The sequence below is a fragment of the Nanorana parkeri genome, unplaced genomic scaffold (assembly GCF_000935625.1).
Source record: "Nanorana parkeri isolate BGI_ZX_2015 unplaced genomic scaffold, ASM93562v1 scaffold1750, whole genome shotgun sequence".
NCBI classification, from domain to species: Eukaryota; Metazoa; Chordata; class Amphibia; order Anura; family Dicroglossidae; genus Nanorana; species Nanorana parkeri.
Window position 1 is genome coordinate 156,110 of NW_017308018.1, and position 26,653 is coordinate 182,762.

At 40.3% G+C, this 26,653-nt stretch overlaps 1 protein-coding gene across 3 annotated transcripts in view; it reads right to left on the reverse strand.

The window, feature by feature from the left end:
* The window catches only part of P4HA1 (prolyl 4-hydroxylase subunit alpha 1), a 33,626-nt gene extending 11,198 nt beyond the window's left edge, over positions 1–22,428 (reverse strand). Inside the window, exons 1-9 of one of the 3 annotated variants that reach the window (XM_018571399.1) lie at positions 22,341–22,428; positions 19,324–19,420; positions 15,959–16,110; positions 14,838–14,975; positions 12,529–12,771; positions 10,433–10,620; positions 8,781–8,957; positions 6,880–6,950; positions 249–348 (exon numbers count right to left, since the gene is read on the reverse strand). In XM_018571399.1, coding sequence (XP_018426901.1) covers positions 249–348; positions 6,880–6,950; positions 8,781–8,957; positions 10,433–10,620; positions 12,529–12,771; positions 14,838–14,975; positions 15,959–16,110; positions 19,324–19,420; positions 22,341–22,428 — 1,254 coding nt within the window. Of the gene's footprint in view, positions 1–248; positions 349–6,879; positions 6,951–8,075; positions 8,147–8,780; positions 8,958–10,432; positions 10,621–12,528; positions 12,772–14,837; positions 14,976–15,958; positions 16,111–19,323; positions 19,421–22,340 lie in introns of all 3 variants that reach the window. The other 2 variants (XM_018571398.1, XM_018571400.1) reach the window with 2 other exon arrangements.
* Between the last annotated feature and the right edge of the window lie 4,225 nt (positions 22,429–26,653).

Sequence of the window (26,653 nt, forward strand, 5' to 3'; positions counted from 1 at the left end):
GGTGTTTGCCTAGGGCAGCAGCAAAGGTAAATACACAGCTGCCATAGCACATATGTAAAAATTGTGCTCTGGTCCAATAGGGGTATACAGGTATAGGAAGGGAAGTGTTTATGAAAGCAATATCCTTAATATAAAGCAGTTTACCTAAATAAAGCAGATATTGGGTGGCTAGTGATGTATAAAATAGCGCATCCAGATAGGAACACCTATCATTTCCTGTTAGTAATAAACCATTTGCCATTTCTTACCTGAAGCTCCTCAGCAGTGGTCACATCTAGCCCTGTTATTTCCTGTATTCTTGAATTAATCTTTTCAACGACTGGATCCTCATAGCCAGAAAGCCAAGCACTAGCATGAAAGGAATGAGGAGAACAACTAGCATCAGTGTTTTTAAGTCAGAGTTCATTTAAAATGCATGTCACTAATGTCGTGTTACCCAGAGGGTTCACTGGAGCTCCTCTGCATACATATGGACAACTTCCATAAAGCACAATTAAATACACGTTTGAGCTCCTGACTTTCATTGTTTATGCTGTGCATAGCTTGCCCTGATGCAGGTCATACAGTATTCATAGAACAAACCTACAGCGTTTAATTTACTTAACTGCATCTCCCAGAATGCTTACTCAGCCAGTACTAATTAAGATGTATTTCCGCAAGAGCCAGAAAGCTGAACAGAATGTTTCCCTGTTGTAAAGAGACACATTTTCTCACACACTTCACATAAAATGTAAAATACACTGGATGGCTGTCAATGGAAATAATTTGTTCAGCATTCTTTCTTTGTATCTGTCCACCGGGGCTTCTCTGAGAGATAGCTAGCCTTGCATATAAAGTAATATTACTTCTGTGGCTCAAAGGCAGCCAGACAGATCTTGGGAAAGGGAGTACCGAGGCTGTCATCTGATTAGAGTCTGCAATAAAAACCCACAGGCAAGCTGAACTGACCATACATATTATACACAGGAAAAAAAATAAAAAGGAGTGACCCAGTTCTTATTTTGCAAACTAGGAAAATCAGAATTAAAAAAACAAAACAAAAAAAAAACAGTAAAAAAACACAGCTGTTTCATATTTAACAAAGAGTTCCAGGACTGGACACATTTAGTAAATTACTGCTTTCATTGCTCTCCAATAGAGTTACATATAACTAGTGTACTGCCTTCAGAAAGCAGTGCATAGGAATTCAGATAATGTCTGCATAGCATAGTCTTCACTAGCTGCCCCCCCAGGAGAATCTGTCCATGGATTAAACGGGTTGTTGCTCCCTCCACTCTTTGCTTTGTGGAGAATTAAAATGATTAATTGATCTATGTTCTTATTTGAAAGGGCAAAAGAGTAATGTGCAAAAGAACCGCGATTCCCGCAACCAAACCATAAAATCAACTTTGTTGGAATTAACTGCACCAAAAAGGTGAACATGGAAATATGATCAGTTGTTTTGCAAGACTGAACTTTTTGCCTTTGGTTAATATTACCAATACAAGTTTCAGACCACCAGAGAACACCATATGATGGGAAAGGCAGAGTGCTTCAACATTCTTCTCAATGGCAAAGATGGATTCCCGATAGCAAAACCACTCCACCCCAACAGCATAACAGGGGTCACAGAATCCAAAGGAAATTGTGCTTATGGCTTCTTAAACTCCATACTGTTCAGTTATAAACAGGAATGTCATACAAAGCACTCAGCTTCTAAAGAACAGGAGGAATCATTTAGATGCTGTGCCCAGTTCCACTGGTTTTTAATCACCAGTGAGAGGTAGGAAAGCAATAAGCATTGACAGCATCATATAAGGGGATATATTGTCCAGTTGTTGTAAGAGAACTTGTGGACCTAGGGCCAGCTTAACTGGAAAGAAGAAGAAAGAACAAAAAAATGGCCAACTGCACAGGAGTGTTTAAGACTGTCCCTGTCATGCTAGAGTCCCACTTAAAAAAATAAATAATAATATAATACGATTGTGCTTGCCCCTGCTGCCGACCATATAAAACTAAAGGTGCCCATACACTGTACGATTATCGTACGAGAATCGTGGGAAATCCTGCGATCGTATGATAATCGCAAAGTGTATGGAAGGCGTGCGACCGTTTCTACTGTACGGTAGCACGTCTTCCGTCGAACGGTTAGTGGCCTGCTTGTTCGACAACTGCCGAACGCGCCAGTGTGCGCACGCGCACACTGCCCGTTTGCAGTAATCGGAAGCCCGCACCTCATGGGGGGCGGCTTGCGATGACTGCAAGTACGATCTGCCGGTCCAAGATGGGCAGATCGTAAGTTTTTTTAATTAAGACAAAAGTCTTGCGAGGGTTGTAAAGTGTATGGCCACCTTTATAGGTAGCTGTCTGGGCGCTATATGTTTGGTGGACAAATTCATATAGAATTCAGGAGCCAGCTCCAATGACAACTAGAGAAAACCTCAAAAGTCAGGAGCCAGCTGTAATTAGCTGGCTCTTGGGATTTGTCCAGGCCTGGTATATAATCTATCCTCACTTTCCATATCATTTATAAAAGCTAAATTTGATTTTTTTTGCAACATCCTTATCTGCTAAAGTTGAACTATCAGAATTTTAAACGTCTGCACGAAGACATTCCAGAGGTCAAAATATAAATCAATAGGTTTTTTATTTTATTATTGTACATTAAAAAGCAGTTCATCTTCAGTTAAGTGGCTGTGCCTGAAAGGTATATTCTAGTGAGCTGAAGGAAGCATTTCCTTGGTTTCCCTGCTCCAGTAATCACTTATACAGAATGTACAGTGCAACAAAGACATTACCAGGGGGCTGATCACTGAGACAAGCACAGGACATAGGGGCTACTTTACAGTCATTGGAATTTACTTGATTTTTTTAACCTTTGGGCCAGTATTTTGACAATGGATTATGCTGGCCTTCTGCAGAGAAGGATATTGCAAGGCATTACTGGAGAAAACTCTTAGAGGTAGGGCTGCAACAACTAAAATCGACAATCGATTATTGAAAAAGATGTCAACTTTTTCAATCATCGATTAATCGGCTTCCTGTTCACGGCTCCACACGCCGCACCTCCCCCCCCCCAAAGGAGGAGCACATGTGGGGGGATGGCAGCCGCCGATAGACAGGCCCGATCTCAGAAGCAAGTTGCTGGAAGACTGCTCAGGTAAGCCTGCACTTTCCCCCCACATGGTGCTCTATAATGTATTGCTGGGATTTGTATTCCTCTATAGTTAAATGGTACATTGTGCTGTATATTATAACATCAGCTATAGAGGACTACAAATCCCAGCAATACATTATACAGTGTATGCATAATGTATTGCTGGGATTTGTTGTATTTCTATATAGCTGGTGGTATTCTGCATTGCGCTATATAGAGGACTACAAATCCCAGCAATGGTACATTATGCAGCGCAATGCAGAATACCACTAGCTATAATGTACTATTGCTGGGTTTTGTAGTCCTCTCTAGCTGGTGGTATTCTGCATTGTGCTGTATAATGTACTATTGCTGGGTTTTGTAGTCCTCTATAGCTGGTGCCATTCTGCATTCATTGCTCTATAAATTTTACACTTTTCATTTCACTATATTGCACACCACACTTTTTTTTTTTCCCCTTTTTTACTTCCACCGCTCCAAGCTTGCTCCTGTGATGGACTACAATCTCAATACAAACTAGTAGTCCCATCATTGGAGCCATTTTTTAAATGTATTTTATTTTATCAGATTAAATCGAACTTAATAAGCAGCTAACTGATCGGTTTTGAAAATAATAGTTAGCTGCAGCTCTACTTGAGGGAAAGGATACCTGCAAGGGTTACACTTACAGTGCTATTGCATGCATGAACATGACATGAAAAAATTAAAAATTTATTTTGTGACAAGTGTGCTTTAAATATAAAACAGGGAAACCATTTTCAGTAAAACGAACTTTACATATGAAAAAGGAAAATAGTCTGATATGCACTAAAACCATATTAGTACAGTATCAAGTAGTACAGTGACTCTTTTGACAGAATTCCTAGAATACCAACAGAAAGCAGTAAAGTCCAGTTTATATGCGACACATTACAGGAAGCCCAGCTGAAAGTGCTGTGTAGGACTGGCATTAAGCCACCTCGTACTTGCCACGTACTGTACACTGGGATACAGTAGTCTACAAATCAGTCTGTTCTGCAATTCAGAACAAATTCAGCTGTGGTCAAGACAGAGCAGTCTTAAAATAGGAAAGACTTTAATAGAAGAAAAAAAAAAAGTCATTATCTGGTATAAATAATTTGCTGATTGGGAACAAGTTTGCAGATCAGGAGCCCTGACCTCACTTGATGCATAGTTGGTTCAAGTCCATGGGTCAAAGTACAGCCAAAAGATAGTCAACAAGACAGCCATTTAGATATTTTTCAGGCGCTGGTTAGCAATGGTAGTCTTTGCCTAGACTAGTTTCCTCTGAAACAGAACACTACTACACTGTGCCCATTTCCCAGTTATATAATAATCAGTGATTTGTAATGAGAGACCATAAACCTTCCGGTTGCTCTTGTACATTTTTAGTACAATTAATATGGGTTAGGGGACAAAATAAATAAAGAAGGGTGTAAATATGACTGCATTATATGGTTCGCTCTTATCAAGAGTATGAAAACCTTTTAAAAAACAAAAAGGGACATTTCTAACTAATGTAAGGCTACATCAGCCAGTCCACCCACCAGGAAAATTAAAGAGTTAAAGAAAAACAGGACAGTATTTTTTGTGCATTAACATACAATGTACCACCCAAACCTTGTGATCTTTAACCCTTTCTCAGACAGTCCTCCCACATCTAATTTACAACTGATATTGAAGGTCTGCCAGCACAGTACAGACAGGATTATTTATGGTAAACTCCCAAGCCCCTTCCTTAACATCATAGAGAAGGGGAAAGTAAAGTAAGATTTTTCAGCAGGTAAAGAGGTAAGAAGCATTTTTTAATTCTTTGTTTTAGGTTATGGTATATAAATGTAGTTTGTAGTTTCCCTATAGTCATTACTTTGAGTATCATATATTATGATCGGTGAGTTCTTTGGACATATTAGCAACACACTTGTGGAGCCAGGCGGTATCTTGCAGCTACAGATATATAAAGTGCACAGAAGAAATAGGGCTTCACCTCTATGATTGGTGAAAAGCATAAGAGGTATCATACGGAAGAGATCCGTTGGTGGTGTATGTGCTAAACCTTGGCTCTTGTATTGAATTCACGATGATAAAATTGGCTTTTATGGACTTGGTTATGTGCGGCTGATCTTTGGAAAAAGCTAAAGTAGGAGTTATCCCAATTTGGCGGCAAAGTGGAATCACACTTTAATAGTAGCAGATTTCTCATTCATGTAAAGCAAATTATACCTCTTATATGCAAAGTTATAACATGCTTGTAATGTTGACATGTGCCCTATTGATGCAAGTGTGAATTTCAATTGCTGTTCCACTAAATACTATTATGCACTAACAGCCAAATCTTCAGTGCTAATTAAACCTGTAACCTAAATAAATAGTCATGAAGACTAAGCCTCTTTGTTAATATAATATGATTCAAGAAGTGACTAAACATTCTTTTTATAGTGTTGCTCTTCATGAATTTCACTCTTCGGATACAATTATTCCATGTTACCAGAACTGCAATAATCACTGATGGAAAATTCAGGTCATCGCTGTAAAATGATTAGGATAATGAAGCAGTCCAAGTTAACCCAACAGAGTAATTTCTGACAAAATATGTTAGCACTATATTTTTTGCATATAAAAAAACAGAATATTCATGTAAAACAGATAAATAGAACAGCATTCACCAACAGCATTAGATCACCACTCCCATATCACCCGTTAGTTAACAGCTAAAATCTAAATAAAAGAAATATGGGGCCATGAGCAACTGAATTCAGAGTATTTAAAGTGTACGTCAAGGTAAAACTTATAGCCTTTTGGTACAGTGGGGATTTTATATGGCTATCTGGGGCTTCGTCATAGAGATTATCCTCCACTTCGTGTCCTGCAGACAATTATTTCACCAGTGAAGTGAGGTAACATCAGTAAAGGGGACACAGACAGAAATCAAAATCTGATAGGGGTCCTAGCCTTCCCCTTCTCTACCAATGAAGAAGTCCATTTATTTCTGCCGTTGTTGCTGTTGGAGAGTTACTCATACTTCCCATCTGGTAAACCGTTGGAACGACAGGAAGTGAGGGAAAATCTCTCGAACGGTACCCAAGATAGCAGTAAAAACGCACCCATCCCCAAGTAAAACTTTCCCCACTCTATCTAAAACAAAAAAGGTTTGACTTGACATCAAGTACAGTGGTACACACAGGTAAAGTTGCTCCAATGTTTGTAATAAAAAGTTCTAAAGGGTTATGTACAGAGGTTCTAAAATGTTAAATATATATTTAAAAAAAAAGAGCAAAATGCAAGACATGCATCAGCCATAGCATTAGTCAGTCCCAAATGTTTAGTTATAGCCAGTCACAAACATCTGGTTTGTAGCCTCCAAGCTGTCTAACCAATTCTAGTGCCAAATGTATGGTTTGTCTTTTGTTTCATGAAAGTCTTTGTATATAGAATAATCTTTCTATACAATTTATGGTGTACATCTGCTCATTCAACATGGCAGAGTATTCACCAGTAGGGAGGCCAGCAATATAATACTCTATATGTAAAACATGACCTTGTGTTGTGGGTCCAACCAAAAGTGTCATACAGGCCATATGTGCTTGTTCTGTACAGCGAGTAGTTCCCCACAGGGTTGCCATGTTCCATTCTCCCTGTGGTGCAGAGTGACCCACGCTAGTGGAACAGAGATGGCCAGAAAGCTCACATGTACCCATACCCTTATGGGGTCAAATCTGTAAATCCATGGCACATTCCCTTACCTCTTAGAGACTCTGTATTGTGCTGTGACCAGTTGTCCTGTCTGAGGGTCATGCACTGTAGCCCGACTCAGCTACAAAAAGAGAAAGGACTGGGTTTAATTTGGGGGCAGGCATTCTGGATGCCATGCCAGTGGTTCTGATTGGTTGGATAAAATGAGTCTTATGTAAGAAACCATCTCTTGATAAGTGCAGGGAATGAAAAAATGATTTAATCTATAGAAGAACATCCTTTCACTTTTCATTGGAGACACAGAGTGATCGTTTCACTGATTATTGGAGACACACAGAGTGATCGCTTCATAGTGCAGAGTTAACAAATCCATTAAGGTTCAGAAATGCCTTTTCATTTCAACAGGCCAAAGTGGTATTAGTCCATTTACCGCAAAAGGTACTAAATCACTGATAATTCATGGTTACAGCTTCTCTTAGCAGATGACTGCAATCAAGAGTTAAAGACTACAGATCAAGTAAACAATAAAAAAGGGACACATTTAGAATTAAACTCAACAATCCCAGCATTTAAAAATGAAAAAAAAAAAACTCCCATTAATGTTTTAGAGAACATCTGGAATACCTTAATTTAAATGAAACCTCTCATGATGCAATGCAGCCACCTGATCTTTTCTGTATATATTTTTGTGTCTCAATATAAGCAGACTATTGGGTGACCGTCATTCCCATACATAACAGCACTGGACTACTGAGAGGTTACAGGCATCCAGCTTATGGGCTGTTTCAGCAGTACAAGGGGCTTTACTAAAAAGGACCTCATTTTAAATTACATTTCTTAAGTGTAGGAACATCTACCAACCAACCAGAATGTAAATTTTGTTGTGGTCTTACTTCAACAAAAGGAAGTCTAGTAATGCACTTAGCCGAAGATCTGAATGTAGGTACTATGCCTAGTAACTTTTGGATTAGAGAAGTTGGTAAACATGGCACAGTCATTTTGGCGCCTGCATCCACTTCACTGCGTAGGAGAAATATGCTGTTTAAACAGGTCTAGAAAAACCAGCAAGCATTTGAAAAACATCTGCACAACAAACAGAAAGGATCACTCTGCACCAAACGCAACATTTAGTATTAAACCGAGGTATCAGGAATGCCATCCTGTTACCTCAGTTTCCAGACACAATGGTTGCCCTCTGCCCCCTTGCAATGCATTACACACAGGATTATGAACAGTTTGGTCTTACCTTTTGCTAATTCTGTATTGTGCGGTCTCCAGCACTCCTGTGATAGGGTTTGAAATGGTGGCTCGCTTCAGCTGTAAAGCCAACCAGTCACAAGAGTTGTAACAAACATAAGCTAACATTCACCCAACCAATCAGATGCCCACTGTACGCAGAACACATACAGTAAGGTGAAAATTCAGAAAAACATAAGTTATGCAAATATGGCAGTTGGCAATTCAGTCTCTATGCAAAATTAATACAAAAACAATGGTTCATATTGCCACCTAGCCTATATGCTTGCAGTATGCTTTGCAATTCATTGTTCTGTATGCGGTACGATTTAACTGCCAAAACATAACAGATGGAAAAAAAACATACTGTACTCATACAAAAAAATAAAAAATAAAAAAGAAGACAAGCCTACAGACTGCTTGTGCTTCCATTAGGGATGCACCAATACGAATACTAGTATTTGCATCAGTGCCGATACATAGTATTTTGGTACTGATGCTCCCGATATGCGTTTTAGTGTATTGCATGTATGTCTGTAGAGTATAACTTTGTAAATGCATGCTTGGATAAAATGGGTTTACAGGAGAAGCCTTTTGGCAGCCCACTGTAGTCACTTGATCCCTTATACATGCTTGGCTTTTAACTGGTTGTTATGAGCTTCCACAATATTAATCTTTAATCTTTAACTGATAAATGCAGAAAATAGTTACCGACCCTAGGTTTTGCAAGCTCTTTGACTTTTGCAATCTCCGCATCAGAAATGATATTGTGGTAGCGCACAATGCGAGGTCTGTCCCATTCATCCTCCTGCTTTGTAGGAGACAAGATGAAAGTAGGGCTCCTGTTTCCATCAAAATAGCGGCAGAATAGTTTCTTTTGTCTGCGAGGAGTCTGTGGAGGGGGGGGGGGGGGGGGAGTGAAAATAAGTGTAAGATTGCCAGTGTACTCTTATTACTAAAATGTCTTATCTTAGTAAATCTTTGGACACAACTATACTGTTTTACTTTAGATTTTATCGGTTTATTATTTATCAGTATTCTAATCTGGTATTCTCAACTTCTATAAAAAGGATGTAGCCATTTACATAGGTGAACTGTAAGCCAAGTGCCCCACCCCCACCTGTGTGTATTTACTCAGGTTAGTATTAAAGTGTACATATAGCCAAAGTGTAGTTTGGGAAAGAGTGTGCAATAGTTCAAATTAGGGATGCACCGATACTAGTATCGGCACTGATACCTTCCCCAATACCGGAACATCTGGTCAGAGGAAGATTTCCTCTGACTGGCAGTGCCGTAGAGGAACACCTTCCCATGTGATCAGGAAGCTTCCCATGTGATCAGGAAGCTGGGCGGCGAGTAATGGCCCGCCTCCCGGCTTTCTGATTGCCCGGGAAGCCGGCTTCCCTCCCAATCAACATTCAGCCGGCTGTTTGGCCAATCAGGAAGCTGGGAGGCGGGTCATTACTCGCCGCCTGGCTTCCCGATTGGCTGGGAAGCCGGTTTCCCAGCCAATCAGAAGCCGGGCAGACAACATGGAGCCAGCTTCTCGGGCAGATTGCCCAGGAAGCTGTCTCCATGGCAGCGGATGCACCGGTATTGACGTGTACCGAAAGCAAAGTATCGGTACTCGTACTCTATACCAAAAAAACGGTATTGGTGCATCCCTAGTTAAAATCCCAAATCAGTTTATTTTTTGCTTTCTGCCGTGATGGGAGTCTATCTCTACAAATTGAGGGCATTTCCTCTCTTAGATAGTTGTCATCAGAACAGGTGATCCCATTGAAAGATATCCTTTACCTCCTGTTATTGTAAAATTTTCGGTTTGCCATCATTTTGGTCTTTAGGACAAATAGAGAAGATTAATCTCCCCAGCAGGGAGGGGAAGGGGGGAGAGAGACAACTTTAAAAAGTTGAGAGGGGTTCTAAACCTTCGCTGTTCTATCCATAACTAAAAAGAAAAAGTTTGGGCTATGCATATGCTTTAATGTATGTACCCCCTCTTTGCATGCAACTTGGCTGTTCTAGTTAAAAGATCTGGAAGTCAAGAAAGGAAGTTCTATATATACACTACACATAGCCCCGGACACTCTTCCCTGCACCTATTCATCAGTGCTGGCCAAATATTAGTGCCAGCACAAGAGAGGAAGGAGACCAAGTTATATGCTCCTGCATACTTGTAAGTATCAGGTATTTTCTTTGACTTCGGTGGAGTTTATACCACACTGAACAGGAGCACTATACTATAAACTTCTCACTCCTATTTCAGATGTTTATGCTATAAAGCCATCACCATAACAGCAGGCATTGCTTTTTGGGTGTTGCTGACAATAATTCTACTAATAAAAAGATATCACAAATAATATTTACCATTTTAATACCCTCTCCACGGCACAGCTTCTCATACTTCTGCCTCTCTGGCAGGTGGTCTTTGGGGCGGCCTTTCCTTGTAGTAGGATGTGCTGCATCAGAATCTGAAGAACTGGATTTATTTGCTTCTTTTTCCATAATATACTCAAAGTATTTCAGATTGCCATTACCTCTTTGATGTTCAGGATCTGAAGAAGTTTAAAAATCAGCAAATAATGTTCCTTTAATAACCTATTGCACAAATCATTAGCACTATATCTAAATTATGCCCAGATTATTTCCAGGGAAGCTTTAAATAGTAGAATTAAGAGGACGATAGGAAAGTGCTTACAGAAAACATTTAACATGGTTGCATTTAGGTTCCCTTCACATCTTGGCAGTTTCCAATAGTACAATCTGGCCAGGGACACATGAAAAACAGCAGAAACCTGCAGAAATGTTATACAAGACCCCCGGGGCCGGTTCACAAAGCTACAAGCATTCATTTTCCTCATCCATCAATGCACAGAAATTAGCTTCTGTCTTTTAATTGTCTATGCACAACACTAAACTGGGTGGGTTACTAGGATTACTCAGCGAGACATGTACATCATAGCTAAAACCTCTTAAAGTTGAACTGCAGGTAAACTGCTACACACGCACACATACATATGAAATACATATAAGGGATTGGATGTACCTGCCAAAATACTTGCATTTCTGTACACCCAGTTCTGAGATTTACACATCTATGCCACACAGCACAACCTTTTGGGTCAGTGCAGGAAACCTGATTTTTCTCTGCTGCAGTTAAATATTTATAGGTCTTAGCCCTCCCATTGCGGTTTGTTAGCATATGAGCACACCCAACTGGTTACTTTTGTGGCTTCTCCCTCTCCCAATCTCAGCTTGGCTGTACAGGAAGCTGCATGAATGTAATTTGTGTAGTATATTTTCCTGGATTTCAGCTTAAAATTACACCACACACACTTTGTGAATAAAACACATGCAAGATCCAATTTCTACTGATGACACCTTTTTTTCAAAGGTAACCTATACAGAGTTAATATGGGGCTGCCATTTCCAAACTTTCCATCTGTAAAGGCTAGATGCCAAATTGGCATGCTGTTCCAGTGATTTCAGCATTTTTGGGTTACAGGCCCAAAACAAAAATGCAGATCTGGAATAATAATCTACATACCTGTTGTGGGTCAGTGACTTAAGTTTGCAGTCCGAGACAAAAAGTCAATGTTTCTTTTCAGAAAAATCAACAAAGGCAACCTCTGTATTTCCCTCGGTACAGGTTACCTTTAACCCAACATTCTACCTTGATCACTTTATACATCAATTACTGCTATGTAAACCGCAGAGCCCACCTTTCTGCAGAGGGGTCACCAGTCATTCTGCTGGGCTGAATTTCAGGTGAAATAGTTAGGTCAGTAGTGTGACTGGGATTTAGTTTGGATTGCAGTAATTTCAATGACAGACACAGTGATAGGTCTGTTCAGTTATCCATATTCTATTTCATGACAACATAACTTATAATTTAAAGTAACACTAAACTCAGGAGTTAGATCTTAAAAATGCATTGAAATACTCTAGTAACAAAAATTTAACTTAACTTATTTGTGTATCATGCAGCTGTAGATCCTCAAATCGTATCTGAATTGGTGCCGACAATTTCCTTGCTTCTGGAGGGTGGCTACTTTTGTTCCCCATGGTCCCTATGGGCGTTGCAAAGTAGCCACCGCTCCAAGCTCACTCCCATGATGGAGTACAATCTCAAAACAAGTTGGAAAACTAAATGTGAGATTGTAGTCCAACACAGGAGGGAGCTTGGAGCGGTGGCTACTTTACAACACACACAAGGACCATGGGGAACAAAAGTAGCCACCCTCCAGAAGGAAGGACAGTGTCAGCATGAATTCAGAGATGATTTGAGGATGTACAGCTGAGTGATACACAAATAAGTAACATTTTTGTTAATAGTTAAAAGTTACTTGAATGTATTTTTATGATTTAACTCTGAGTTTAGCATCACTTTTATCAAAAACGCCTATTCATTTCTTGCTTAAAAGAATGGCACAACCAAATCTATTACCATGGCTAAATCTTACCAAGCTCCAATAGCCTTTTGGTTAGCTTCAGAGCTTTTTCCAAATCGCCCTGCTGATACACTGCATAGCTGAGGTAGTCTAGTACAACAACCTTATCAACGGAGGAGGATAGCTCTCCAGCATCCAGCTGACGCAGGGCTTGCTCCATCCACAGCTCCGTATGGTAATAGTCAGCTTCCGCATAAGCAACCTTTCCCAGTTCAAAGCAGTCTTCAACAGTCAGCGTGGCTTTAGACTTTACACCTATGAACATCCAGAAAATAAAAGAAAGACGCATATGAGTTTGTATGAATATAGTTATTTTCTAAGGCATATGCAACCTATGACTGCATCATTTATTTTTCAGCTGTCACTAACATCTATCATACTGGTACTACATGCCAACCACAATGGAACGTGGCACTTTACTTTTCAGTGTGAAATCTTTCTTCAGTTATTTTTAGTTTGTGTGTTTAGGCCAACTTCTGCCTTTCTTCTATAAAACTAAATGGATCTACAAACACATAAGTCTTCTTTGGCCACAGAGTATCCACCATAAAGCATGCCCCAGAGGGATCAGCTCATTTACCCCTGTTTGTAGGTATGCATTCAGGTTTTTCGTCACTATAATTTGACACGAAGGACGATATAGAAAAACACCATTCTGTTTTATATGTGTGGACGGTTTTGTTCTCCATAGACCCATGAAAATTTTGTTTGAATTTCGCTTTGGCAGACTGTTTCTGCCTTGAAATAAAAGTTTGATGAATTGCACATCGGGTAAACGCAATTTCTGCACAATTTAAGTGACTTTCAAGAACTCTGCCTCATCCATTATCTACCAAAACATCTGTGCTCATGAAAATCCCGTGTGGCAAGATTCAGATACAGCAGAGGGCATGTCAAAGGCTACATATTGCTCCCCTGTGGCACTCCGGGGATGCCATAAGGAAGGCAAAGTTATATCATTGGATGCAGGCATCGTTCAGGTGTTTTGAGAGCCAGCAGGCTAACTAGCAAGATACTGAAGCTTGGCCCAGTGCAAGATTCCTCCATTGACACAGTTAAGTGTAGATGGAGGAATCTGTTGCACTTTCCATCTGACCATAGAAAATCTGCAGAAAAGCTATAGGTGTATGGCCAGCTTAAGACTGCACACATACACCCAATGATTTTCGAACAAGCAATGAAGCCGAGTTCCTAATAGGTCACTTGGGTGCTGAAGAATGTCCTGCATTAAGAGGCATGTGGGGAAAGACTACAAACAGTCTCCACTAGTTAAAGCTGCAACATTTAAATTGCAGTAGCAGGTAATGCTGCTGTGCTCACTCTACTCTCTACTGCCTTCAGCATGTGCCTCAGCCACCTGATTGACTTGGAGTGATGTGTCCCTCTATTTTTGCAGTCTGAATGTTGTTGAAAAGGAATTACAAGAGGTTCCTACAAAGCTATATTCAAATATGTAAAGTAGCTACATTTGAAAGAACATATCTATTTACACAACACACACACAATGTATATCCAACTGTGGGTTAGCTTTAACTGACTTTTCTGTTACAGGAGACACATTTAATGGTAGGAACATGGGAGAAAATGTAATTTCAGTCTACAGCTTCCAGATACCTAATCAGTAGCCACCATAGGGAATAAACCATTGTCTCCCAAACTATTAGTGTACTTCTTTCCTGAAGCACAGCTTTAAATACTGTGAAGTCACTCCAAAAGACTGTTCCAAAATTTAAAAAGGATGAAAAAAATAAAAAATAAAAAAGGAAAATAAAAATCAGTGCCTGTTGCACTACATGTAAGGAGAAAATACCATATAGAAGTGATTTGGGTGTGTGAAGTATACTATTTAAATTTGACATGTACAGGTTAAAAAAAGTAATATTGTACACATTGTAGGTTAGTGAACCAAACCTTATGTCTTCTGAAAGCAAAATGATATCCATTAAAGACCCAGCCCTATGGTCTGTTCCTCTCTACTCCAGACCAAAAATGTAGGAGGGCATGCATACATCATCAAGACAAATACAGGATCAGTGGTGGCCACTGGTCCTGCAGAGAGGATGTAGGCAAGGAGAGGGGCAGGGACATGCTCTGTCGAAAGACTGGTAAGAAGAAGAGCAGCATCAAGGGACCAGTCACCAACAACCTAAACCAGTGGAGAAGGGGACTGTAGGACCATGGATTAAGGCAAGTATTGCTCTGCATTCAATGATCCCCTGAAAAAAAACCAAGCACTATAGTCTTCAAAGGAAGGCGTGAGGGAAATGTTATTTTATTAAGGTCCGGAGTTATGCTTTGAACCAAAATCAACTATCCAGTACCTGGCAAGTTTCCATTAGAAAGAGTTTCGGTGTCTAAATTATAGGTGTCCTGAAGACGAATCAAAGCCTTGGCTGCACCTGTCTGGTCCTCGTCATTGGGGAAATACTGGCGCTGGACGGTTAAGTTAGAGATAAAGCCTTAAAAACAATAATAAAAATAGTAATTATTGCAACAACTATAAAAAGTATAAGCAAGTACCAATTACAAATTAGGTTTACTACCGTAGCTTCTAGGTATGTGTGCACTTCCCCCGAACTTTTGGCCGAGACACATACACTGATCACTTTCCCCTGATCCCCCTCTTCAGGGACTACAAGTCCCATATTTCACAGTGCCATTGAGGTCACTGCGCAGGCATGCCCCATCAATCCACCCTGGCTGCCTGCACATATTAGCACAGGAAGCGCCATAGGATTTTCTCTCTTCTGGGAGCATCTCCATGGAACCCGGGAAGGCAACATAGCCACCCAAAAACCGGGGACCTGGGGCAGCAATCAATGGACTGGCTCCACCCAAAAACCGGGGACCTGGGGCAGCAATCAATGGACTGGCTCCACCCAAAAACCGGGGACCTGGGGCAGCAATCAATGGACTGGCTCCACCCAAAAACCGGGGACCTGGGGCAGCAATCAATGGACTGGCTCAACTAAAAACAAAAAGGCACGATTTTGAAGAAGTTAAACAAAAGGTAAGCTGCTGTAACGGATTTTTTAATTTAGGGTTTAATACCACAAGCTAATTTATAAAGGACCAATATAACGCAAAACAAAATTTGGCTCTCATAAAACGGCAATTAAAAAGGGATCTGAAGCTGTATATGGAAAACAATACACACCATCCTGAGTGTTAAGTATTCCCACAGCAGTCAGGCTCTTGTCAGACTTCCACAAGCTTTAGCTGCCTGATTAACATGAAACAATAGGCTGTACGCAGCTAGCCTGCAAATGTACAATCTCAAGCAGTGTAAAGGCATGCGAATTAAAAAATATTGCAGGATTTGTAGAAATAGCATTTATTTTACACACAGCAAATTGTGTCATTACTTTCGTGTTTCCAGTTATTACATATACATACTGTACACGGTTACAACCATGTATGGATCAAGCAATAAAGCATTTACCATCAGACATGTCTTTCAGCACCAGATTCTCAAGTGCCTGCCACTCTGTATTGAGTCTCTTCATTAACTTGAATGCATTAACAGGGTGGCCCAGGAAGCCCTCTGGATCTTTTACTGCGGTCTCTGATAGCATATCAAACTTCTCTGCCCATCTGTAAAAGGTAAATTTAATTTGGAAAACACATTTGTAAGGGAAATTAGGAATAGAACAAACATCTTAAGAACACATTCCATCTACTTAAATAAAACATTGCTAAAAATCTTGCAAGACATTGTACAGTATGACATTTTTATTAGTAAGCAACATGATTTCTGAAGATGTTCACTGAACTGTAATTGATCTGCAAAGCAAGCTTCTGTCAAAAGAAAGGACAGCAGTAATTGAAGCGTATTTCTTTTTTTGCAGTCAAATTTGGGGAAAAAAAAATCCCTCTATGGGGTCTATACATAAGCATAAACCTATGCAGAGCCATTCGTCCTACGAATCTCTGAATGTCCGTTCTCTGTGCAAATAGAGGCAAAACACAAAAGATTTTTCATATATTCTTTAACCACTTGCCTTCTAGATGCGGGTGGGCATTTTAAAAAGTCAAAATTTTAAACAGCCAGCAATGGTTGTTTATATACAAGCGTTCTGGTGGCTCTAGAGCCACCTTACCGCTTGTATTGTGTGCCGCTCCGTGCAACCACCCCTCCGTTGATCCCAGCTACCTGTGCCCCGTCAAAGGGGAACCCTAGATTGTAAGTTTCTTGAGGGCAGGGACTGTTGTGAATGTGCACTATGTAAAAGCATGTAATATGTTTCTTGTACAAACAGTGTATGTGTAAAACGCTATTTGCGCGCCATACTGTACCAAAATACAAATACTGCTTATACATGATATCTAATGTCTCCAAAGAATTCACACATGGAAAGATTAGCTGGTGTGTAAACTCACAGCAGATGTAACATGAGCTGATATGAAGAGGATTTCAAACAGAATCCTAGCCTGTGTAAATGGAGCAGACTTAACGGTGTTGTCTGCAATGCTCTTTGCTCAAGGGAAGAGAAGCTAGAGAAGTGTAGTCTCTAGAATCCGAGCAGTGGCTCATTGTTTAGTTATTTTGTTTATGGATATGCTGCCTTTGTCTGGAGGAAATAGTTTTTAGTTTGTGGTTTGAGATCGTAAACTGTGGAAAAGAATTTGGAACCAAAAAGAAGGCCTATTGTAAATTCCAAAATATCTTTCCAAACCATTGTGTGCTGCTAAAGTGTAAAACTGACAGCACTTGCACTAGAGTCCTATGTTAAAAGTTGTTTTTGTTACATGAAGTAACCATATTTATAGAATGCTCTCAAGTGGATTTTCGCTATTGTTTACACATCTGTCACCAGACAAGCATCATACACAAACTTCACAACATGTAAAACTTGATAGCTTATAGATTTATCATCAATATAGAAGCAGAAAGTACTTGCAAGAAAACCCTTAAAATCACTTGAACTCCAGGGATTAAGAAAGTTAACCCTTGCAATGGGAACTAAGATTTAACTGCTCATTTTCTTCTATGGCCAGAATACAGAAGATAAAGTCACTAGACTTCAAAGGTTGAACCCGATGGACATGTGTGTCTCTAGTCAACCTCAGCTACTATGCAACTATGATACTCAACACTGCGGCAGTTAGCACTCCCCTCTCCCCCTCCACTCCAGCTGTCCCTCAGCATCCTCACGTCTAATGCAGGTGAATGGACCTGCATTAGACATGATAAGGTCATTAGACCGCAGGAGCCCGGGGGAGAAGAGGCTGCAGGGGACTGGTCTGGCAGCTAAGCGGGGCCGAGAATCAGATGAGTATCTCTTTATTTTTGTCACTAGACCAAAACGAGCAGTTAAAAGTTAACTCTTGCATGGAGCCTACCCCTGTACTGCAAGGGTTAATTCCTGAGTTCTTTAACATACCCCCTACGTAACCATATTTACTCATAATTCCTGATGTCCCATCTTAATTATGTTAGGTTTAGTCAAGTTATAATGGAACATTTGAAGGCAAATGCTCAGGATGCATTTGTTTTTCTGGCTTTTTTACCCTTGTTAATTCTGCAAATAACATTTCTTGTCCCAGGGTGACCACTTTCACTCCTCCACTGCATCTATAGCGGTATGCATGGGTGCCACCCATGCTGGACTATCAACAGATCTGCCTTTGTTTATCTCCTTAAAGGTGCCCATACACTGCACGATCGTACGAGAATCGCGGGAAATCCCGCAATCGTACGATAAATCGCAAAGTGTTTGGAAGGTGTGCGACCGGTTCTACTGTACGGTCGCACCTCTTACATCGAACAAGCAGGCTGGAAAACCCGCTGGGAATCGTACGATTCTTGTTCGACAACTGCCAAAACGGGCCAGTGTGCGCACACTGCCCGTTTGCAGTCATCGGAAGACCGCCCCTCATTGCAGTCATCGGAAGACCGCCCCTCATTGCAGTCATCGGAAGACCGCCCCTCAGGGGGGCGGGCTTGCGATGATCGCAAGTACGATCTGCCTGTCCAAGATGGGCAGAGCGTACATTTTTTTAAATTACTTTACAACCCTCGCAAGACAAAAGTCTTGCGAGGGTTGTAAAGTGTATGGCCACCTTTAAACAGCAGCTGATGGAATTAGTAGTTTGCATAAGATAGGTAATTGTTTTTTCTTTAGGTCAGCTGGAAGTAAATAAGGCTACTGCATTTCAGTTATTTTCTGTACTTTCTGTACTTGCTGAAAAGGATTTTTAGCTGGAAAAAAACAAAAAAACTCATGCAGTTACCACATCTAGACTAGACGGGTGAGCTCCAATAGATTTAATTTTTTGTTCTTGGATTTAGTCATCCATTAAAAACCCAATATGTCAATGGTTGAGTACAAATCTGATTTTTGAGAACTGGCCTAGTTGCTTCTAGACACACCCAACACCTGGAGCATATACCTGGGAGCAATGACATTCCATAAAGTTATCTGGCATAAACACGGTCCAAAGAACAGTTTGCCCAACAGAACTATTTCAAGGGTAAACAAGGATATTACAATTACACTAGAATTATATCACATATAACCTAAAAAAGACAAAGTCCCTGGGGTTATATATACACTGCAGTGTCCTGGAAGAGAGAACTCCCCCCGTTTAGCACCATGCTCGGATATGATGGAGAAATGTTGTCCATTTCTTGAGGTTATGTATGATGAAAGCAAAGCAAGCAAGAAGAAAGCTAAATTAAAAAAAAAAAAAAGAAGTGCTTTACAAGATCACTATACATTGATGTTATTTATCATCAGTGAAAGCTTTTGAAAGAAGAAACCCTAAAAAGAATAGCACAGTAATATTTTTGCTCATTAAACTCACTTTTTAACCTGTTGCAATTTGGCTTCTTCTGCTTTTATATAATCTTTTAGTGAAGTGACCAGGTCTTTCTCAGTATACAGCAAGTCTGTCATGTGGCCTGTAATACAAATGTCACATAGGTGAAAAAGTCATCTGTGTACTTGTATATAATCCTGTAATTGTCCAATATGAAAGTTTTCTGGTTTTAATCTATACAGTGTTATATTTAGGGTGTAATGAAGTAAATGAAACTTACCTCTAGAATTCCAATCCTAAGATATGCAAGTGCTGGGGCCTAGAAGCTTTGTGTGCTTAAATTTGTATTATGCAACACATAGAATGCCAGTAACATTATGAGCCTGTATAATGGATGGTGACAGGTGGAATGAAGTAGAACATAATATCTCAAACTACATGATATTCCCTGCCAGGAATCTACAGGAAGCAAAATAATATAATTTGACTGTCCATAATAAGCTTGAACGCCAGCCAGCTGTCCCCTGCCATAGTAGAAGCGAAAGTGAAATCTTTTGCAGTCTTTATGAACGTTGGGTGCCACTGCTATTTGACACTTCTGGGTGTTTCGGATGACTGACCACCACAGTTCCAGTGGGAACGACTAGAGCGCTCAGCATGATCATAAACCCATTGATGGGACCTGCGTCTCAGTGGACTCCAAAAAAAAAAGCATTTTACAGGGAGTACAAAATCCTGTTTGCTTTCTCATCCACTGTGGGACACAGGAAATCTACTGTTGAGGGGGGCAAATGTTCTTATGAATGTTCTTATTGTGGCAAAGGTCCCTGCTCACATCATGGCTGCAGATGATTTGCTGGACTGGGGTGGGTCAAGTGGTTCTTAGAACCATGTTCTGGATCAAAGTTAGGCAGGTCTTGCAGAGTTCCTCTGTCAGGCCCCAAGGGCACGTCTGGGTGTTGGAGGGGGATGCCCATCCTCTAGTTCTTTTGGTGTTCACATGGACAAGCCTTGGGTTGTAGTTTACCTTAATTCCTGCCTATATTTGTACAGGTACCTCTCGGAACCTACCTTTTTCCTTTAGTCTGGCTAACTTCATAGTCCCCAGCCAAAAGCCCATTTCCACCTTTGCAGAGATAATTGTTTTAAAAAACATATGCCAGCAATGAACGCCGAGTGTAAATGAAGCAGGCATACGCAGTTGATGTATATGAAAACAGAAACTCTAATTTTTTTGTTAGCTTTCCTCTTCATATTCTCATGGAAATGCCTCTGTGTTTTGCAAGCTCTTTCTGAGCTCTACCATTCATTAGTATTCATAGTGGCACTCGCACCCCCTCTTCCTCCGGACAGTGTATTGTGTGCAAAGGCAGAGCTGGTGTTTACCGATCATGTTACAATGAACAACAGGGGGGGGGGGGGGTAGGAGATGTTTATAGCATAATTACCCAATTACCATCTGACCCCAATGTCGGACTGATTTTCAAAATGTTGAATTTTTTGGCTTCAGTCCTAATAAAACCTTTTTTTTTTTAAGGAAACCCTAAAATGTGAGTCATTAAAATGTGCACCACTGCACGTGTTCATTACCACAATAAATGCAAATCACTTACAAAAGGTGGAAATGGACTTTAAGTTCTGTTAGTCTCAGGGGTATTAACTATACTTATGGGACAATATGCTGTGACGATTTTGACTTTTTTGGATATCTACTTTGCTTGCAGTGAACTTCATATAGTCTTGGTTTGCTTGCAATTTAAGATTATAGGTTCTAGTTCATGCCACTTGTCACAGTTATAAAGTTACAGTCTCATAATGTTACTGGCATTCTGTATAGTAAACAAGACAAATGAAAAAACAAACACCAGGCCATGTTTACACTGGATACTAGACAGGATGGCTGTAAGGTTGACACCCTGTACAAAAGTTCTCACTTATGCACACAAATATTTAAATTGCATCAACATTACAATTACACTTTTTTTTATTACAATCAATTTCTAAATCACAAACCCGCGGCTTCATACATCTGTAAGGATTCAAATAGATCAGTTAATTGTTTTATGGTCAAGTTGAGCTCTACAATCCAACAGATGATTTCTGGCACTCTGATGTACAACCATGTGCAACAAAAGATTAAAAAGAAAAAACAGCCCTATGCTTGCATAAAGGGAGTTAACAGTAAAACAGAACAGTGCAAGCTATCCAAAGGCAGGGTCCTTTAGCAATTATTTGGTCGTTCATTTAAAATGAGCTCCCTATGGATCATTAAAGAGGATTTCAGATCATAAAATGCTTTAAAATCTTCCCAGAAGTGCCAGAATCATCATATTGTAATATATAGACCGTTAACTAAATGAGGAAGATGAAGAACACATGGGGAGGCCAATTTTCAGCTTTGGTAGCCAACATGATCAGCTTTGCCTCACTTAACCTTTGCTTTGTTTTAATTAATCTTCAATGGAAAATCTGTAAATATAGATGCTGACTGGTGTCATTGTGTTTACATACAATCATGGGACAATATGCTGTGACGATTTTGACTTTTTTGGATATCTACTTTGCTTGCAGTGAACTTCATATAGTCTTGGTTTGCTTGCAATTTAAGATTATAGGTTCTAGTTCATGCCACTTGTCACAGTTATAAAGTTACAGTCTCATAATGTTACTGGCATTCTGTATAGTAAACAAGACAAATGAAAAAACAAACACCAGGCCATGTTTACACTGGATACTAGACAGGATGGCTGTAAGGTTGACACCCTGTACAAAAGTTCTCACTTATGCACACAAATATTTAAATTGCTTTAAAATCTTCCCAGAAGTGCCAGAATCATCATATTGTAATATATAGACCGTTAACTAAATGAGGAAGATGAAGAACACATGGGGAGGCCAATTTTCAGCTTTGGTAGCCAACATGATCAGCTTTGCCTCACTTAACCTTTGCTTTGTTTTAATTAATCTTCAATGGAAAATCTGTAAATATAGATGCTGACTGGTGTCATTGTGTTTACATACAATCATGACATAAGAAAAAAAAAATATCTATATAGCCTTACCAATTGACGTAAAGAAGTCTACATGTGCTCCACACATAGAAACAAGCATCAAGATAGGCAAGGAACAGAAAACCTCCATGGCTTTCATTGTAAATCTGTGAAAAATAAAATATATTTAGCGCTACAACGATATATTTACTCATCATTCCCTAATAAAAAAAAAAGGAATATGTTCCCACTATACAGGTCTTGGAAACCCATTTCTAGATGTGCACTGAAAGAAGCTACAGCACAGTGCAAGGCCCCACATTTTTCTCTGTTTGGAAAAGTAACACTCATTACAATTCCCATATGGGCAGACATCAACTGTGACAGCAGTCGTCAGCGAACAACAACATGTTCTCCGAAGGTAACCATGCACTAAACCTGCTGCAACTAACATCCACAAATCAAGTGTTATAGCGTTATTTCTGCATATCAATGATATCTGACCATGACTTAAAGCTCTCCCAAAGCAGAATACACATGTAATTAAGCATAGTCATCCTATCTCAGGCATCTGCAGATGCCTGCAGGTCAGGTCTTTGACCCCTCCCGAGTCTCCACCAGGTCTGGACAGATCACAGTAGCCATGTAGCCAATGAGTCCTAAAAATGACAGCTAGCACCTAACTTTTGTCTGACCAAATTTTGTCTATGGAGCTGGCTCCTATAAAATAAATAAAATGATTCTGTTGGCTCCTGAATGCAATGTTAATTTGTCCACCTCTGGTCTCCACTGTAGGCCATTGCTCTGATGGGTAACTTAATTGACCAATACTGAAGATACAGTGGTGGGAGAGGAAAGGGCAAGGGCTCTGCCCAGGAAACATCTATTCATCAGATCATGCAGGTATCTCCAGCAATGACAAACCAGAAATTAGAGACAGACCCTAGGGTTGCCTGTCACAAACATGGAAAATCACACTAAGCATATGATTAGCTAATGAATAAGCTGAGGGGACCCCCACCCTCCCCCCAAAAAAACAACCCACCAGTGAGTAGATGTATAGGCAGCAGAATTTATATGCAATTCTAAACGTTCCCTGTATAACCCAACCCTTCCCACCGTCAGGACACCCTACTGATTCTTTGTGACTGTTGGTCAGTGGGACTGCCAGAGGCTCAGGAAGAGAAAAAGGTCAGGGTCAAGATCATTTTTTGCATTAAAAAAAAAACGCCAAGATCTACATAATACTTCACATCTGTGTATATCTCAGCATATAGAATGTTTACAGGTTACCTCCCCACCCCATGTATTTTTTCATAATCAGCATCGAAGATGGTTAAAAAGTCTGGAAAGCACTGTCTTAAGGTGCCCATACACCTGACGATTATTGTACGATAATCGTGGGCGATTCCGCGATCGTACAATAATCACAAGGTTGATTGGCAGTGTGCGACCACATGATTTTCGTATAAGGAGCACGCTAGAAAACCCACCGAAAATCGTACGTTTTTCGGCAGGTTGGTAGCACGATCGCAAGACGAAAGCCGCATGACCTGAGGTGCGCAAGCGCACATTGCCCGCTCACCATTGCAATCCTCTGCAAGCCCTCCCCTCAGCGGGGAGGACTTGCAATGATCGCAAGTACGATCTGCCTGTCCATGATGGGCAGGTCGTACTAAATTTTAATCACCTTACAACCATCGCACAACGAAAGTGTAGTAAAAGGAAATCACATTTGTTCATGGATAACTTTAAAACCTTTAAAACCTTTGTCTGCTTAAGTGATTAATCAAGAAATGCAAACAATTACAGGAGGTACCGGAGGCAGCAGATTGTACTTGAACACTATAATTTGGATTACTTGATGAAAATGTACACAGACAGATTTTAAAGACGTGAACCTGGTTGTTACATAAACATTTTCTTTGCACAGGCTTTCATTTTGAAGACAAGTGAAATACAATAACATTACATAACTTGCTCTTGGCTAGAAATCTGCCCAGCGTTAGACGGTAACTGATTCATTTAGGGTATACTTGAAAATTATATGGGTAATTTCTGTAAAAATAGCTTTATGTATGGCTTTAGAGACTTTGCAGTTTTATGACAAAGTGTACCAGTCACTGTCAACCAAATAATGCAGTGTAGCTTGTAAAAACACAAAGCCTATGGTTTTAGAAATTAAGGAATATTGAAAGAGGTCATCCTGCAGCAAGATGCTATGCGCTACCTGTCATGTAGCCAATCCGTATATCATTAGTATGGGGGACATGCAGTTTCCTTCTTTAAGAAAAAACTTCCTAGAGATTTCCCAGCTAGCAGCACCTTTAAAAGGAAACACTGGCATCCATAATCTTCAATATGTTGACCCAATCTTGAATGCAAGTCCTACACTGTCCTACACTGGCTTCCACTCGCCCAGAGGATAAAATTCAAAATATTAACAGTCACCTATAAAGCCATCCACAACTCTAATGGTCTCAGAACATACAGTATATGCAGCAAGTAAAATCAGAGCTCTTGATCTGAAAGAGCTCTTGATCTCTAAAATGGGGCCTTGTGAACAATACAGGTGGGCCATAATCTGCTGAATGGAAGAACATCGTTCTATAAATATATGATAAAGGCCCAAAACTGAATCTGTCTATAGCATTTTATTTTGTCACAATCCATTAATCTTCTCTGCTCGCTGGCATGTGTTAATATTTTTACTCTGTTGCAAAGAGCTGAAGCTATTGACCGTCACATGTCAGAAGCATTTTGAGCGGATGAAAAGCTAAGATGGTGTGCTACCCACAGATCCTAAATGTCAAAACAAAGAAATTATTTCAGCTTAGTCCTGATGGAAGATGTTTATCCTAAATTGGCATAGTTAGTGTATCCCAATAAAAATAGCTGAAATGGTCAATAGTTTTTGCAACTGACCATATTACCCTAGAGTACAATGTAATACCATGCCATTAAATCACAGCATTTCCCTTTAAGTTTGTGTGAAAAAGTATTATAAATCACCAACCAAGTGTCCGTAAATGAAGGACCTGTGTGGGGTTGTGTGTCAAGTATAAAAGCAAGTATTTTATGGCAGGAAAATACATTTCAAATAGAAACCCCATTCATTTTGATGTAGCTAGTTCATATATAGTCACTGTAAAAATAAGGGTTTATATTTTTTTACATTAAAAGGAGAACTATGGAGGTGAGTGCTTTCCACTAGCCTCATAGTTCTAGCCGACCTGTGACAATGAGACTGTCACAGGTCGGCTCAGTAGATCGGGAGGTGAGCGAACACATACCGGCGTTCGCTCACCTCTCGATCCTGTCACGGCTCTCTGCCGTGACAGGGGAGGGGCTGGATTCCCCGCTCCGATTCGCCAGTGCTGACTGGCAGAACGGACAGGGGAGGGGGCGGGTACAGCTGGCTCTGCCTTTAGATAGGCAGAGGCAGCTGTCAGTCACGCAGCTGGGCGGATCCCAGCACAATTGTCAGGATCCGCTTCGGCGTCTCAGTATACCGCGAGCAGCAGCTCGCGGTATACTGAGCCTAGGGTGACGGGAGGACACTAGTTTGTGTCCTCCCATTACCCTAAGGAGAACTATGGGGAAAAGACTTAAACCCCTAAGTTCTCCTTTAAAATACAGCGCTTGCTGCATTTTTATGAGTTTACACACCCATGGCTCATTTATAATGGAAAGTGGATATTGAGATCCTTTCTCCTTTAAACTCTGCAGGGCCAAGAGGATGGTTAGTTCATAAATAGTGCTGTTGTATACAGTCCCCTAAAGAGTCCTTGCTTCTTTGGGAGTGCACAATGGAAAATCCATATTCTGAATTTTTCTCCATATTACAGTGCAACACACAAGAATGCTCATCAAAACAAGGCATGCATCTGAATAAGGGGCCTAAGGCCTCATTCACACACAACGCAAGCAAAATTGTATATTGCGTATATACGCGTCTATGCGTGCACTATATGCAATCCCAGAATGCATCACTCGTAATGGAATTTTTAATGTGCGTACATGCGCGCTTAAATACGCAGAAATACGCTGCCCGGACGCATCTCTGTTCCATTCTGTTTTTGCGCATATATACGCTACGCAAATATACGGGTGTATGGAGCCATTTATTTGCATAGGTTGCATATGGTACAATACGCACGTACGCATACGTGCGGCAGTGTGAATGAGGCCTTAAACAGTGTCCAGCTACCACTGAAATACCCAGTCAGTAATAGGCATGTGTACCCAAAACAAACAATTCAGTGTTTGTTTTATGTTGCACCAACTTTTGTACATCTCTAGGGTCACCAGGTGGTTGATTGGACTGCGCTGTATGTATATATGCAAACAAATATTTTTGCCTGAAAATTACTTAAAACCCCCAA